This window comes from Elaeis guineensis, chromosome 7 (genome assembly GCF_000442705.2).
Source record: "Elaeis guineensis isolate ETL-2024a chromosome 7, EG11, whole genome shotgun sequence".
Lineage (NCBI taxonomy): Eukaryota > Viridiplantae > Streptophyta > Magnoliopsida > Arecales > Arecaceae > Elaeis > Elaeis guineensis.
In genome coordinates, this window is record NC_025999.2 from 90,033,618 (window position 1) to 90,049,442 (window position 15,825).

At 35.8% G+C, this 15,825-nt stretch overlaps 1 protein-coding gene across 3 annotated transcripts; it reads left to right on the plus strand.

Annotated features, from left to right (window-relative positions):
- The first annotated feature begins 5,942 nt into the window (after positions 1 to 5,942).
- Positions 5,943 to 13,891, plus strand: LOC105048430 (uncharacterized). 3 transcript variants are annotated; one of them, XM_010927730.4, is made up of 9 exons: positions 5,943 to 6,471; positions 7,017 to 7,251; positions 7,391 to 7,563; positions 7,760 to 7,902; positions 8,077 to 8,254; positions 8,456 to 9,023; positions 10,810 to 10,922; positions 11,713 to 11,956; positions 13,449 to 13,891. In XM_010927730.4, exons 1-9 carry the CDS (start codon positions 6,281 to 6,283, stop codon positions 13,674 to 13,676), a joined length of 2,073 nt encoding a protein of 690 aa, XP_010926032.1. In that variant the 5' UTR covers positions 5,943 to 6,280; the 3' UTR covers positions 13,677 to 13,891. The 3 variants fall into 3 exon arrangements, with proteins under 3 accessions (XP_010926032.1, XP_010926034.1, XP_010926033.1); XM_010927732.4 differs by having other exon boundaries at positions 11,779 to 11,956; XM_010927731.4 differs by having other exon boundaries at positions 5,944 to 6,471; positions 7,394 to 7,563.
- Positions 13,892 to 15,825: the final 1,934 nt, after the last annotated feature.

Below are 15,825 nucleotides of genomic sequence, written 5' to 3' on the forward strand. Positions count from 1 at the left end.
ACAAAGTGCTTTGAGAAGTAGTCCAATTGCATAGAATCCTGACATCCTTCTTCTGAACCCAGTGCTTTCAGAAGTACTCCAATTGCAGTGCTTTGAGACGTGGAACACAGTGCTTTGAGAATTATTCTAATTGCAGAGAAACCTAACATCCTTTTTTCTGAAAAGATGAAGTAAAAGGTAAGAGACAATGAAATCTGTGATGAAGATATTCATGCCACCAAACACCGCTTAAGAGTTGTATCAAATCCTCAACTTGCAATTCACTCTGAAATCCTCCATACATATGATACACTCTCCAATGTTTCCTCTTTAAATAGTGTCTGTTTGTACTCCTGCCACTACAGTAAAACTTTGTGCTAATCGCAGGTACATAATGAGACATAACGGCACAATTGGCTCCAAAAGAACATTCATTGGTCCAGTAAATCCAATAGGTCACCCCATTATATTTATTGGTGTAAGTAGGTAGAACATTAGGTAGATTATGGTGTAAGAAGTGTATAGTCAGTTTACTTAACAAATCAACCTGCAAGCAAAAGAACCCATTGTTAGTAGTAATCACAAAATAAATATAGCATGTCCTTTACTGTCAAGGTAGCAACATTGATTATCCATCCTCTGAATTGAAATATGTGTAGCATACCTCCACCAAGCATCCATCTGTGCTGTAGATAATCCACAACCTTGATGTAAACACTTTAACCTTGGGTTTAACTGAAGACTGCAGATGAAGTACTCTATGACCTTCCATGGAAGATAGTAAACTGTGTATGATGATACAATTGATACCAATATGTTGATCCTGTTCAATGGAGTAGAAACCTGTGCAAGGATGAAAACAAAAAATGTTAGAATAAAACCTTCTGTAATCTTCCTATTTTTGGATATATGTTCCTTTTTTTTATATTCCCTTTTTTCTTACTTTCCTTTTTTGTTCTTTTCTTGCCATTCCTCTTTCTTTCTTTTCTTCTTTTTCCTTCTTTTTTTGTCCCAATCATTTTACAGCTGAGCAGTTTACAAGAGCTTCCTTTACACATATTTACTCTCTGAGTCTCTATAGAAAGAAAATCTGCCATACATGCTGTTTGCCTGTACATTATAACAATGAGGCTTGCCTTCCACTTAGAATCCAAAATAAGTGTGGCCACATTCTGCAATAATATTTGCTCCTTTAAATGTTGAGTGTAGATGATGAAAGATGAATAGAATCACCCATTTGTTCGATGCTATAGCACTTACTTTCCCATACTATTAATATATTGAGCTCTTTCCAAATGGGGCTGACATTGTCTTCCAAAATGAATGATTGCAAATATGATAAGCTGAGGATTTGATTCGTGCCAATTGGACTCAGTGGAAGATCCAACCTCAGTCTACTTAAAATGATATCCCGTCTCAAATTAGCAATAGCAGCAATGATCAGCTGATATGCAAAAGAAAACAGCTTTGAAACATTTTGACAATGTCCCTTAATCAGCCTGTTCCTTTTATCCTTGCACTTGAGCCATAAGTTTAAGCAGTTGTTCCTGCAGAAAAGAGCAATTAGGTTAGAGTTATTCCTTCCTTTGAAACCAAACTCCATAGTTGTCAGCTTGAAGAAGATTTAAACAATCTAAATCAACATCGGTTATATTGCTCCACTGAAAATCTCCAGCCTTGGCCTTGTTTGCCAAATAGTCTGCCACCTTGTTGCCTTCTCGGTATATATGATATGTTCTAACCTCTACAGCTTGTGTCTTCCAATTCCAGATGTCCTTCAAAAAATGAAGATGATTATATTTTTGACTGAAAATTTTCAATCCAATTAATAACAGTTATTGAATCACCTTCCAATATGATATGAGTAGCATGAAATTTGGTTATAGCAACAAACAGACCTAGCTAGGCAGCAATCAGTTCAGCAAAAGGCATAGTAACATTAAATAAATTTTTTCCACCGGTTTGCATGAAACGAACAGAATGATCTCTAATCACATAAGCAGCAGAAGCCTGGCTGGAATCGAGAGCACCATCAAAATTAATTTTAATATACCTATAGGGAGGGGGTAGCCCAGAGACAAAAATACATCCACTTTGATGAGCAGAGCTGCTAGTAGCACTACCCCGGTACCTAGACGGGTACCTCACTGAATCTCTTAGAAAAGCCATAACTTTACAATAAACCTGAGCAGGAGTTGGCAAAGTATTTTCAAAAATACGGCTATTCCTCTCTTGCCAAGTAGCCCAAGTAGAACAAGCCACAATATTTTTTCGGTATTTATTAATATCATCGTTGCCCATGTAATCCAACAAATATGCAAGCGAGTTAAAAGAGCAGGGTAAGTGGTTCAGATAACTAATATAAGACGAAACTTGGTTTGCAAAGGTGCAAGTGGCAAAAATATGATCATAATCTTCGATAGAATTATTACACATATCACAAAACTGCTGAGTGGCAGGAATAATGTGACAGTGAGTGAGATATTGCTTTGTAGAAAGTCGTTTTCCAAATTAACTGCCACCAAAAATACCGAACACAAAGGTGGAAGGGAGAGTTTCCGAATCAGCTTAAACAACCGAGCATGCTCATGCTGAACTGATTCAGAAGAAGGAGAAGGCATATCTTTCAGGACCATATGAGGAAGTTTAGTCAGACCCCGAACTAAAATATCATCTTCTTGTGAATAGGGGAGAGGAATTGCTTGAATCTGACGGACCAGGTCATTTGAAAACAAGTGCTCCAACCTATCAATTCTCCAATAGCAGGATGTATCAATATAATCAGAAATGTTAGATCGAAACACATCTAAATCCATATTTATCAAAGTAGGCCACCATTTCACAGGACAAGTGGAGATCCAGGGGTCATTATAAATATTAACATGATTTTCAGACCCTACCATATATTGAAAACAAAACTGAATATTAATACCAACAGTGCAAATTTTTTTCCACATGATTGAACTGGATTTAGGAATAAAATAGTTTAACCATGATCCCACAAAATGATATTTAGCACTAATTAATTTTGTCCAAAGCGAAGTAGGATGCAAAATTAAATAAGCAGCTAGACGACTAAGACATTGCTGTTTGCACGGAAGTAAAGATTTGAAGCCCAAACCCCTAGATGATGTAGGAAGACAGATTTTATCCCAAGCTATTTTATGAAATCCATGAGTGTCAGAGGAATGACCTCATAAAAAAATTCAAAATTTTTTTTCCATTTGATTTAAGATATTGACAGAGATATTTACCGTACTTAACTCATAAGTGGGTAAAGCTAGCAAAACATATTGAATTAAAGTAGCTCTACTGGCAAAACATAAAGTACGTCACTTTCAAGATACGATTTTTGGTGAGATCTTATTTATGAAACATCTACATTGATGTTTTATCGGTGTGGTAGGTGACGAAGAAACTCCTAAATAATTTTAAAGAAGTGGAGTAAAATATCTTGACGATTTGTTATAGTTAACCCTCTAATTCAAATATTGACAATAAACACCAATAACAGTAGCTACAATAATGGTATCCTTTATAGTAGCTCGAGCAAGTATTAAATATGTGAGAAATTAAAGAACCTCTTCTAAGATGGTACACATACAACAGTTTATTTTGAGCTGCCATATGCAAAAGATTCGAAAAAGATTAAGTTACAAAAATGAAAAGATAGGGAGATAGGGGGCAACCCTATTTGAGTCTGTGAGTGACAGTGAACCAATGAGTGGGAGAACCATTTATGAGTAGGGCAAACTGAGGATGTTGAATACAAGCTTTAATCCATGTAATGAATTGAACGTGAAATCCAAATAAATGTAAAGTTTGAAACAAATATTGCCAGTGAATCTGATCGTAAGCCTTCTCCATATCCAATTTAATCATCATCAGACCTCTAGATTTAGCAGCTCTTACTAAAAAATGCATAATCTCCTGGGCAATCAAAATATTAGTATAAATATGTCTACCAGGAACAAAAGCTTCTTGTTCCTTAGAAATCAAATTCGAAAGAAGAGGACTGATTCGATTAACCAAAATTTTTGTTAAGATCTTATACAAGGTGTTACATAGACTAATTAGTCTATAATCATTTGGTGTTTGAGGATTAGATTTTTTTAGAATAAGAACAATGAAAATTCGGTTCCAAGACCTGAGGCAAAGTATCAATAGAGAAGAAATAATGAAGAGCAACCAAAATATCAGATTTAATTAATGATCAAAAATGTTGAAAAAAATATAAGAAAGCCTTATCAGATTGAATACTCGTCATCGCCTCTTCGATCTTTTTATCCAAAACACAGCTAATCAGAATCCTATTCTAATCAGAAAAAATAATATGTGACAGTAAAGAATAATCTAATTGAAGTAAAGAATAATCTAATTGAGGAACATATTCTTCCTGCTTCCATCGATTTTCAAAATGATCCAATAACAGATGATTAATATCTTCAAGATTAGTTAAGCAATTGCCACTAGCATCAAATATATACGTAGGATCTGAGAGACATCCGAGCGCACTTTTTTTTTTTTAGTATCTTATTCTATTCTTTTTAATTCTCTCAAATCTTCACTGTCACCCAAATTCAATCTCATTTAAGCATCGAAAGACCCTTAACTGGATCGAATTTAATAATCTCTTATATTTTCTTTACTGTTTGCAGGTTGGATCTTCACCTCCCAATAGATTGGTCTGAAAATATCGATCTGAGCAAAATTGACCATTCACCGTTCGCCATCACGTCTAACTCCCTCAGGTTGAGTGTCAATGGCAACATGAAATGTACGGCTTATGTATCAAACCAAGCACCTTCAATAACAAATTACTAGCAATAATTAGACAACCCCACAGGCACCGGACAACAAATTAGCTAAAGAGAGCGATGCTTTGGTCAATTTTACGGAGTTCTCATTTCCACCTATCCCTTAACCCGATAAAAAATGGCCTAGTATTCTGAAAACAACTTCGATGCCAAGAACTTCCCTTTTCGACACATCACCCACCCTTACGCTAACAGACACAAATTAAATCGCTTGATCTAACTCTTCTGCCAAGCACTATACTTCGAACCAATCCACGTACCTAAAGAAGAATCATAGCTGTTTGGTGATGATGGTAATCTTAGGTCATCGATGATTTTTATTTAATATTTTAAAATTATTATATTTGATATGCTACATTTATTGATTAAATTTTTTTAAATATTTATAAATAATATATTTGATATTCTACAAAAATTGAAGATCACGAATCATATAATATTAAAATTATTTTTAATATATGCACCAAAAATATATTAAGCATATAAAATATATTAAAATAGAATATTTACATAAGATATTAATATATTAATTATGAATATATTTCATAGAAATATATTTAGTAATTATGTAGAGATATATTAATTATTATTATAGGACTAATATTTTTATTTCTGCTCATAATATATTATTTTTAATAGTAATATTTATTTTGATTAGATAAATAAGGTATTTAGAAGTGATATATTAAATATTTTTATTATGTAAATATGAAATATGTTAATATATGATACTAATATGATTAATAATATAATATATATAATATCAATATAATATACTATAATGTATATAATATTAATATAATATATTAATAATATATTAATATATTACTTTTTCTTTTCTAATGAGGGGCATTATTATTTTTAAATTTTAATTCAAAATTATTGTCTCGACGTGATCTTGGATATTCGATTTTAAAAATAAATATTTTATCAGTCGACTGAACGGTATTTTGGAATTTTTGTCGAATAGGATCAGGATGATGATACATGGTTACCTCGTTATCTTCATTCATACCATCAGTGACATTGAGATGATGGCCCCACAACAACAACCCTCACATCCTGCAGCTTAGCGGACGGAAGCCTTCTACCAACCGTTCACCGGGAGGTGAGAAGATCACCATCTCTTCTTTCGTGTCCCGCTTGCGCCTTGCCCGTTTTGTGCCAGAATAGCAATCGATAACGATTGCTTTGCTCACCCCTCCTTCGCGTCACCGCCGGGAGCTCTACCCCTTTCACGTTCCCCGTTTCTTTCCCTCTAATCTTCCTTCAACTCCATCTTCTTCTCCAAATCCCGGAACAAGAATCAGAAACTCCTCTACTGGTTGGTAATCCAAGAAATCTATTACCTTTTAGCACAGATGGATATCTTAGCCGACAAGGATTTAGGTCGGGCTTTCGTCGGCGGGACGACCAGAGAGCGAAATCCTAGCTGCTAAGGCATTGGAATTGGGAAATTTGGAGGCCTTGGAGAGGTGGTGGAGATGGCGATGATGAGTAAAACCCGGAACGTGTTGGAAGGGTTGGTGAAGGACGGGGCGTTCAACTGGGCGCTCAGCCGCCGGAGCTCCTTTGACGAGGAGTTCGAGGAGATGGGCCGCTCCCCGTCCGGCAAGCGCAAGGGGATTCCCGAGCTCTCCCCGATGGCCAATGTCATCGTCGGCCGTTGCTCACGGTATAACATTGCTTTCTCCTCATGATTTGATTTTGCTTCGAACTGAAACGGAATTCTTCTTTTGTTTAGTTAGAGTTTCGAAGTTTTTTCCAACAAATGCAACATACTGAAGAAATATTGATGGTTTTTTAGTGTTCGGATTATCGTTTCCATCTCAGCTTATTGTTTATGATAAAAAAAGGAAATGGGGATGATGCCACTGAAATTAGACTTGAAAATGGGATTTTTTTTGTATTATTTCGTATAAATTTTGTTAAGATGAGACTTCTAAGGGTTTCTAGTCATCCAGTTTTTGGTACAAACTGTTAGGAGTAAATCATTAATACCTCATCATACCTCATCATAATAGACCGTTCAGAAAGTTCGGTAGTATCATTATGATTCATCTTTGGATCGGTCACTAATTACTATGCAGTGTAGCACTCCTTCGTGTACTTTTCCTCAAATTTTGAGAGTGTTAGATGATTTGGTAAATGTTCATTATTGTAATGGGATTACTGTCTCTGCTGCACAAATATTTTGCTTCCACGCTTGCTATGGTTCAGAACTCTTGACGTTTCAATGGACGAGCTTCAGCATAACTTTGATAAAGAAGCATCTGAGTCCATAAAACACCCCTCAAACTATGCAAGAAATTTCTTGGAGTACTGTTGTTTTAGAGCACTTGCTCTCTCTACTCAAGTCACAGATCACTTGGCTGATAAGAAATTTCGCCGGCTGACGTTTGATATGATGTTAGCCTGGGAAGCTCCTGCTACTGCAAGTCAGCCTCTAGTCAAGGTAGATAATTCACAGAGACCTGCACACATATATTTTATTGGAATTGTTATAACTATTCCCTTATTTTGTAATCAGACGGTATAGCTTGCAAATCCTAGTGTGACTGGTTCTTCTAAGTTCATCTTTCTCATCTTTAAAGCAGGTGGACAAGGAGAGTACCGTTGGGGTAGAGGCTTTCTCTAGAATAGCACCGGCGATCCCCACCATTGCTGATGTAGTCACCTGTTTCAATCTTTTTGACGTACTTACAACTTCGACTGCTGGGCAACTTCCCTTTGCAATATATGATAAGTACCTTGGAGCGCTAGACAGGTTATCAGTCACATTATTTCATTCAATATGCTGTCAGCAGAATACTGCTAACTGTCTGTTTTATTAATAGTTTATGCCTGGGGTTGACAGTGTGATAAAACAATCTGTTTTAGTTATACACATGCTGTGTCAGCTCATAACTGAAAAATATTTAGGGCACATTGTGTCTAATTCTAGATTTTTCCCCCTTATGCAGAGCAACACAAAAAATGAAGACACAATCAGAATCATCTCTTCTTTTGGGTCTTCGATCGCATAGAGGAGAAAGAATTCTTGATGTGGATGGAACATTGACCACCCAACCGGTACTTGAACATGTAGGAATTTCCACATGGCCTGGTGGGTTCTGTATTAACTAACACTATATTTGTGGGTTTGGTGACTGATATGAAACATGCAGTGATTAATGCTCTCTAATAGACTGCTTAGTCTTAAGTACTTAAATTCACAGAGCTTTGTCAACAATTCATGCCCTCTTGTTGCTATGGTTCTTATTAAACTCTGTTAATGCAGGAAGATTAACGCTGACAGATCATGCTCTCTACTTTGAACCTCTACGTGTTGTAACTTATGACAAAGCAAAAGTATATGACCTTGCAGATGATTTAAAACAGATTATCAAGCCTGAGTTGTCTGGGCCATGGGGTTCACGTCTTTTTGACAAAGCAGTCATGTATAAATCGATATCCTTGTAAGTCATATTGTTTACCAGCCTGTTACCAATGTTGCAGTCTTAACTTCCTTAATGCTACCTTTTTGTTTCCCCATTTTTTATTTGGATACTGGGTGGAAAATTAATAGATTCAGGCAGGTTTTGATGTTGGTAAAAGTTGAATGCTCTTGAGGAAGATTATCGTACGGTAACTATTGATGCCTCCAATGTTGTTTGTAGATCAGAACCAGTGATCGTGGAGTTTCCAGAGCTTACAGGTCATTCACGTCGGGACTATTGGCTGGCCGTTATGCGAGAAATTCTTTATGCCCATAGGTTTATTAGAAAATTCCAAATAAAGGGTGTTGAGAAGGAAGAAACAATTTCGAAGGCTGTGCTAGGTATTCTGCGTTTGCAAGCTATTCAAGAGTTAGTTCCCTCAATTCCCTTACAATGTGAGGCACTTTTGATGTTCAATCTGTGTGATCAGCTTCCTGGAGGTGACCTAATACTAGAAACTCTAGCTGAATTGGTATCTTCTAGGAGGTTGGATCAGGTTAACAAATCTAGCTCAGGAAGTGGAATGTATTCTATATCTGCTTTGGCGGTCTTGTCAAATCTGGGGGTGGAATCACAAGATGCTAATAATGAAAGACTTCTTGTTGGTGAATTAGTTGTAGGGCAGATGAGTTCCTTAGAAAAGGCTGTGAGTGAGTCCCGGGATAATTACAAAATGGTAGAGCAGGCAAAAGCCACAGTTGATGGAGTTAAAGTAGATGGGATCGATACAAATTTGGCGTTGATGAAGGTATTCAACATGCATGTCATCTATTTTGTTCCGTCCATATTGCTTGTGACCTTGTTACTTCAACTGATTATTGTTAGATGGCTCTATTGTCTTCATAGTTTGATATGTAAAATAATTGTGCTCTTTAGTTCGCTAGTCTGATCTGGCATGACTTGAAATTGCTGCATATAATTGTTTTTTAGCTCTGGAGCTTCACTTGTTAGTTTTGTGGTCACATGTATCTATGAAGATGTGATGTTGACGGAATCACGCTTTGGAGGTGACCATATGCATCATATGTATTATGTACCATTATTATCAATATAATAGGTCACTCAGTTGTCATGATACATAGTGTGAGAGCGATGATTTTGTGAGCTTCAAGCTCAGAGTGATGAAAGAGTAGTCTAAGAGACATAGAAATGGGTCACTAGGCTGTTATTTAAATTGGTGCAAGATCTGTATGTTCATATAAAGTCATTTCGGGTATTGGAGTCTCTTTTTTGTGGTTAATGGAGGCCGTTTGATGGTCTTCTCGTGTCATACTTAGGATCAGGTTGAAAAGGTCCTGTTATGGTATGTGCTTGTCTGGGAAAGCTTCAAAGTGATTTTGGGAATGTTTGTCTTTGAACAAGGGTTCCTGGAGGATCCAGATTTTGGTAGCCTTTTTAACTTTGCTTGGTATGTTGTAGCCTTTTTATCTTTGTACCTGAGCGAGCAAGTTTTGTGTTGGTAAGGAAAATAAACAGATGAGACTTTTTTTCCTTTGGAAATAATTCATGGGTTATATTGCTGTTAGATTTTGCTACATCATTGGTTTAATTGTTTTCTGGTCAAAATTTGAAGTATATGCACCCTATTTATTTTATAATTATACACTGTAATTAAACTACATATATGCAGTCTATACTGTTTTGCCTGACAAGGCAGATAGAGCATGGCAGCATGCACTCAACTTGTGCAACCTTCAGGCTGGGATTTTATGCCAGGAGTTAATATATGCAACAGAATTCTGACCTAAGTGCTCGGTCCGATAGCTTTTTGCTCTACCAATATTTGATTGTCTGCATCAGTCATTCACACATGTCTGAAACTTGTCTCATCTTGCTTATGTTCACCCCTGAAGATGTCTATACCTCTTGTTGCTTTTTTCTTGTTGCTTATCGAAGTTCTTGCTATTGCATCATCAGATGCAGTTAATAAATTCATCTATTCCTAATAGACAGTATTTTACTGTCTGCCGTATGGATCTGTAGAATGATCAATTGCTCGACTTTTGCCAGCATGTCCTTCTACAATGCTTGATTAGTTCTGCATTTCTCAAACCCTCTTTTAGATGAGGTCATGTACCTCCATTTCACTTAACATCCCCGTTGCTCATCCTACTTAATTTTAAAAAGAATGATGGTGATCTGGGTGTCAGTAGGGAGCTATTTCTTCAGGAATTCTTGTGTACAAAGCACAACCTTGGGTTGAAAATGATGTGATATTGTTCTTCACAAAATTTTGAAACTTTCTTTTAAAAAAGAACCTGTTGAGGAGAAATTGATGCTTGAATCTATTTAACTACTTGAGCTTAGTTTTCAGTATCCATTTCTAGCAGAATGTCACCAATTGGTTATGGTGTTTTACTGTATGTCTCATGTTCTGTTTGTTCATGCTTTTTCTTTCCATGAAATGTGGAATATGAGTTAATGACATATTTGAATACTATCACTTTAGTCAAATATAGAGCTGTCATTAAATCCATCAATGTTCTTGTTTTGTGTAATATGATATGCTTTATGACATTGCCTTAAACGTGCAGGAGCTGTTGCATCCTATGATTGAACTAGGAAAAATGCTTGATTCTTTGGCATCATGGAATGAACCTCTCAAGTCTTTTGTATTCTGTTCTGTATCTTGTTACATAATTTCCAGGTTTGGCTCTGCCACTTTTTAACAGATAATCTATCAATAGTGCATGACATACTTTTAACTACTATAACTCCTTTTTTATATACTTGTTCACTTTTGTCCTTACGATGTGTGCAAACACATGGTTATTTTCCTAATTTTAAAACCTTCATACTATTTATTAGCATAGAGATGATATCTGTTATCGGAAGGTTCCTTTAGTGCCAAAGCAACCAGTGCTACACTACATTTAATGGCCCAAATTGTGTATGATAGGGGGTACTATAGAAAAAAAAAAAGGGAAAAAGAAAAGAAAAAAAAAGAGAGGAATGACTGCTGAATGGAAGCACTGAAGTTATAATGGCACCATCTCTTAACACATTATAATATAGAAGGAGTTTCAGATGCCACTCTTGCCAGTTGATTCAGTGGTTGAGTGATCATAGATGATGAAAATTTGCATGACTAAAACTTGCACTCTTAATGTTTTGGAACTTTGAATTAGGAGCTAGCAAACTGGACATTTTTCCTTAAAGAAACACTTTTGTTGCAACTCTTGTGAAGACTATGTCATTAATACTCAACTTCTTTCTAAATAAATAAATAAAAACCTTAGCCCTCACATCCTTGAAAGAGTCATGATCCGCTCTTAGGTAGGATGTCCTTTAATTTCATGAATCGAACTGATTCATGAATCGAACTTGTTTCAGTGGTTCATAATAGAATATTTTGCTTATTTATATATTCTTTTACATAAGCATTAATACTAATTCATGCCATGGCTCTCATATGCCTTCAATATGAATGAATGCAGGGGATGGCTAGGTTATGTACTTGTTATGGTGCTTCTTTTTATTGCAATCTTCATGTTGCTCACTAGGTTTTGTAACAAAGGCCAGCCTATCAATCATGTTAAGGTGACAGCCCCTCCAGCAATGAATACTATGGAGCAGCTCTTGGCTGTTCAAAATGCCATATCTCAAGTTGAGGAGCTGGTCCAGGATGGGAATGTCATTCTTTTGAAATTACGAGCCTTGTTATTGGCTATGCCTTCTCAGGTTGTTTTTTCTTCTTCTTTTTTTTTTTTTTTTTTGAACCTTTGGTACTTTCGCCTCACCTATACGTTTTTTTTAGTTGTGCAAGCATTCATCTATGGCTGGACGAGTACATGGAGATAAGACAATGAAACTACTCTATGTCATTCTTTCAAAATCTATGAAATTCTTTCAATTTTTCAAAAATCTATGAAATTCTTTCATCAAGCCCTGGTTAATGAATTTACAAATTCCCTCCTGGATCATGCATGTATACTATGTACATAGTATAGGGATAGATAGATTGAAATATGGATTTTGCATCTAGGATGTTTCTATTGATATTTGTTGTATCATCTCATGAGGTCATTTTCTATTTGTAGGAATAAAATAGAGATTACACCTGGGAGAGATGGCCAAATGGTTGATATCTCTTTGGATTGTATCTTTGTCCTTATACTTTTCTTAAGACTAATCCACTCACAATAATTATTGCTATATTCTGCTTTACTTTAAAAATAATTTTTATTTCCAGAAATATTTATATTTTTATAAGCATAATTTATAATTTCATATTATTATTAATATATATATTCATATTAAAAATATAAATATAATGTATAAACATTGTAAATAAAATTTATACAATGCATTAAAAAAAGAATGTATAAATAGATATTAATGTAATTAATATTGATAGAATGAGAATTCTACTGATTAGTCATATCTTTCTATTAAAAAAATAGAATTCTTGGTTCAGTTCTCCACCTTAATAATAGAACAAAAGATTGATCAATTTATATTGAGTCTGTCTGACTCACAATGATCATTTATCAAAGAATTACTGGTTATCAGATGATGGAACAACTAGGATTAATTCTCTTATAATACTTAGAATAGCTGGTGCATCTTACAGATATAGAGTTATTGGTATGGCAAATTGCAAGCTTGTCCTCCAATTGCTTCCTCTCTTTCTTTTGTGATAAATGATGTTACAGTGCAAGTAACACTATATCAACACCCTGGATCACATTTTACCCAAAATAAAAAACCACCTGGATCACAAACCTTACATTATCTAAATTAGAGCACCAAGTTTGTTGGTCTCTTGGTCACGTAGTGTTTAGATTGCTCTAATACGATGTGTTTCTGTTCAGGGCCATCTCACTGTTTTCATTATGATCAATTTATCCGCTTGATTAAAAGTTATTATCATCTGGTAACTAGCCCGTTGGTTGGATTTTTCGCCTGATGCATCTGTTTCCCAATTATTTAACAAATTCAACATGGCATCAGATAGAGGGATACATAGACATATATAACATAAATTCTTATGCTTTGGATTATAAAATCCAAGTGAGACAACGAGTGTCTCAAACACCTGCATGCAAACCTCCGTAAATACGACTTGTCATATGATGCTTTCTTTCTGATATTGTCTTTTTGTTTTTCCTTTATATGTATGAATATGAATGTCATAATCTTACACATTACTGTTTATTCATGTGGTAAATAGGCAACAGATAGAGCTATAATAGTGCTGGTTCTACTGGCCTTGGCTATAGCCTTTCTACCTGGTAAATTGATAATCTTAATGATATTTCTGGAGGCATTCACGAGGAACTCGCCTTCAAGAAGAGCGAGCACGGAGAGATGGACAAGAAGAATAAGAGAGTGGTGGTTCAGCATACCAGCAGCCCCTGTAGTACTTAAACGAGATAAAGAACAGAAAAAGAGGAAGTGACCCTGTATGCTCATGTATTTTTAGTTGTCTCATATGTTCATAAATAAGATTCCGTTACTGCTTATGTCAACCGTCCAATGCAGGGGACATTTAGAGAGAGAGAGAGAGAGAGAGAGAGAGAGAGAGGTCTACAATACACATGATTGTATTCGGCTTAAGCTTTTGTGCCATCGCTGCTGTGCATATTCACCAGTAGAACTACCTTTCCACTGGCTTCTTGCGTTTATGCCTTTAAAACAACTACTACCATGGACTGTTCAAAAACCACCATGCCCTCAGCCATGGTGGCTATGTACCTTTCTGAAATGCAGCAACCTGTGGTTCTATATAACATTCTGGTGCTACTGGAGCTCTCAAGAGTGCTTTCCATTATCTTATATACCCCTTCACATGGTTGGTAAGTAATTTAGTTTTCATGGGTATTATTGTGATATAGAAGAGAAGATATCATTAGTTTCATATTGATTGTGAATAGAAGAGTTCAGGTTTGTATAGAAAATGATCATTCTTCCGATATGAGACGTCTTTTAAAGAATAAAATTGTGAAACTGCAACTGTGGGGCTCCTTCCTATGCGATGTTTCAAGAATAGAGATTTTAGGGTAGGAGATAAGAATTTATTCGTTGCAAGTGGAGGTAAACTTTCCAATTCTAAGGAACAACTTTTGATGGCAGTATCATGTGCTAAGTTGGTTTAGCCTGTTTATTGACTGAATATATGTTAATCTTGAAGGGTAATACCCGAGCAGGTTTTAACTAGCAACTATTTAATAGGATTTTAATTTTTGTCGATGTTAATATATATAAAAAATAATTATATCCTTCCTAATGCAGGACTACGTGCTTCTGGGCTCTAGTTTGGCGATCCTTTGAGTCATCGAAATATAACTCCGTGCCCCCGTCCCCCCTCCCCAAAAAATATCCCACTCCGCTGTAGGGTTCAGCCGGGCTACAATTCCATCATTCGGACCTGGAACTCGTATCAAACACGCTGTGACACGCCTACCTTGCGTCTATATGCGCCCGTTGAAGGGTCTTTCGAAATGTGAGTGTAGAAATTTGAGCTCCACATGACCGCGTACATAACCTACGAACCACGCAATTCCATTCTAGTTTTACTCTGATTATTGAGACGTTCTTTTGGATGATCAATTTGGCCTTTAGGATACTTCCTAGCTACGTTAAGGCCAAAAGTTTATTGTTGTGTGAGCAAGGTGGGACAAAATTGCGTTTCTATTTTATTCTCAAAAGAAAAAAAAAAAAAAAAAAAAAAGAAGAAAAGCGTTTCTATTGTTAGGGAAATTGGTGATTTTTTTTCCCTTCAATTATTGAAAATAACTTTTAATCCATTTTTTGATCTATTTGGCTTTCAATGAATTCCCTGTATTATGTTAACAAAATAATGCCAAATTTACCGAATCATTTTGGGTTATTGGAGGTCTAGGAACTAACCCAAAACCGAGTTTTGAAACCTTCAGTTGTCCACATATTTGGACTTCTTATTTTGTAGAGCCTCTTTAATCTTGTAAAATCGCTTATATTGTTGAACAAAAGTAGCATGCAAGAAGCCCAGCAATCATAACCATTATAAAACATGGACGGTCGCGACTCTATTACTGGATGAAAGTGGTTGGGTGATGGCATCCTTTTCCAGCTACTTCATGCATGGTAGCAATGCTATTTTCATCCATCCTATATTTTCTTCATCATTTCCTCTTTTGTTATTTTTGAAAATTTATTTTGGCTCCGAGACCCCCTTGCAATCTATACCCCGCTCATGAGAAAGCTTTTTATAATGTAGGTCGTAAAGGGCCATACCAGCCACCAGCTTAATCTATATATCAACACACTCAAATTAGGTATGATCTACGTTTAATTAGTAAATATTCTCTTCTTGGTTATACCACGACCTTTTTCTTATATAGAGATCTCTATAATTGTTGGGAATTAAATTCAGTTTCAGTTGCATCATACCCCCGGCATCCTGCTCGCCATGCCATAAACTTAACCATGTTCTATTTTTCATATTAATCGGCTTTTCTTGCAAACTTAGCTATCATGTCCATTTGTCCTGCATTAATGCCGTAATAGGTACTGTGTTACACCATACATATATTTATCTGCCAGTTCGCCTTATTATTTAGGTTTCT

Excerpts from the sequence above, each read along its gene's own strand:
- LOC105048430 (XM_010927730.4), top strand. The coding sequence starts at position 6,281 with ATGGCGATGATGAGTAAAACCCGGAACGTGTTGGAAGGGTTGGTGAAG. Across the intron at positions 7,252-7,390 it reads CAAGTCAGCCTCTAGTCAAG|CAGGTGGACAAGGAGAGTAC; the intron begins GTAGATAATTCA and ends TCATCTTTAAAG. Across the intron at positions 11,957-13,448 it reads TATTGGCTATGCCTTCTCAG|GCAACAGATAGAGCTATAAT; the intron begins GTTGTTTTTTCT and ends TGTGGTAAATAG.